The sequence below is a fragment of the Lipotes vexillifer genome, unplaced genomic scaffold, assembly GCF_000442215.2.
Source record: "Lipotes vexillifer unplaced genomic scaffold, Lipotes_vexillifer_v1.1 scaffold23, whole genome shotgun sequence".
Lineage (NCBI taxonomy): Eukaryota > Metazoa > Chordata > Mammalia > Artiodactyla > Lipotidae > Lipotes > Lipotes vexillifer.
In genome coordinates, this window is record NW_006796283.1 from 3,468,285 (window position 1) to 3,468,917 (window position 633).

Sequence of the window (633 nt, forward strand, 5' to 3'; positions counted from 1 at the left end):
CCGCCCGGCATCGCAGGTGCCCTGAGCTGCACAGGCTTGGCAGCACCCGATCTCTCCTCTCTCAGGGTCCCTTTTAATCCTCTGGCCCCGGTTCGTTTCTCTTGGAGAGGCTGGTCCTGCCCCAAACGCCCTGAGACCGCATGGCTCCCGGGCCCTCAGCGCCATGCTCGGTCGGCTGCACTCGCCCCACAAGGGGGCTTGGGCCCCGTAACCCCCGGCTCACCTGAGGGGGAACCTCTCCCCGGGGTCTCGTCCCAGGTGGAAGACCAGCGGCAGCTTAGTGTGCTCCTCCTGCGAGTGGGTGGTGACCCCTGACACGTTCTGCCCAGGGCAGAAATCCACGCCCTGAAACGACAGGCCGGAGTGCAGGTGACGCGTGCGGGGCTCGCAGCTGGCAAGCACAGCAGGATTGCGGAGGCCGTGCTGTGGGACGGAGCCTGCTTGTCACCCAGCCCTGGGCTGCATGCCATCTGCCCTGTGCACCATCCCCTAGGGCTTCAGTACTTTCTTGAGGGAGGGGGTGGTGAGTCTCTAAAATATTTCAGGCCATCTTTTATCTAATTTATAGAGCAAAGCTTTTTACGTCCACCCTGTCTGCCTCGTAGCAGATGAGGTGCGCAGCGGTCGGCATTC

At 62.7% G+C, this 633-nt stretch overlaps 1 protein-coding gene across 1 annotated transcript in view; it reads right to left on the reverse strand.

Annotated features, from left to right (window-relative positions):
- Nucleotides 1-633, reverse strand: part of GALNS (galactosamine (N-acetyl)-6-sulfatase) — a 22,328-nt gene that overhangs the window by 2,973 nt on the left and 18,722 nt on the right. The window contains exon 12 of the mRNA XM_007468440.1: nt 224-345. Coding sequence (XP_007468502.1) covers nt 224-345 — 122 coding nt within the window. The remainder of the gene's footprint in view (nt 1-223; nt 346-633) is intronic.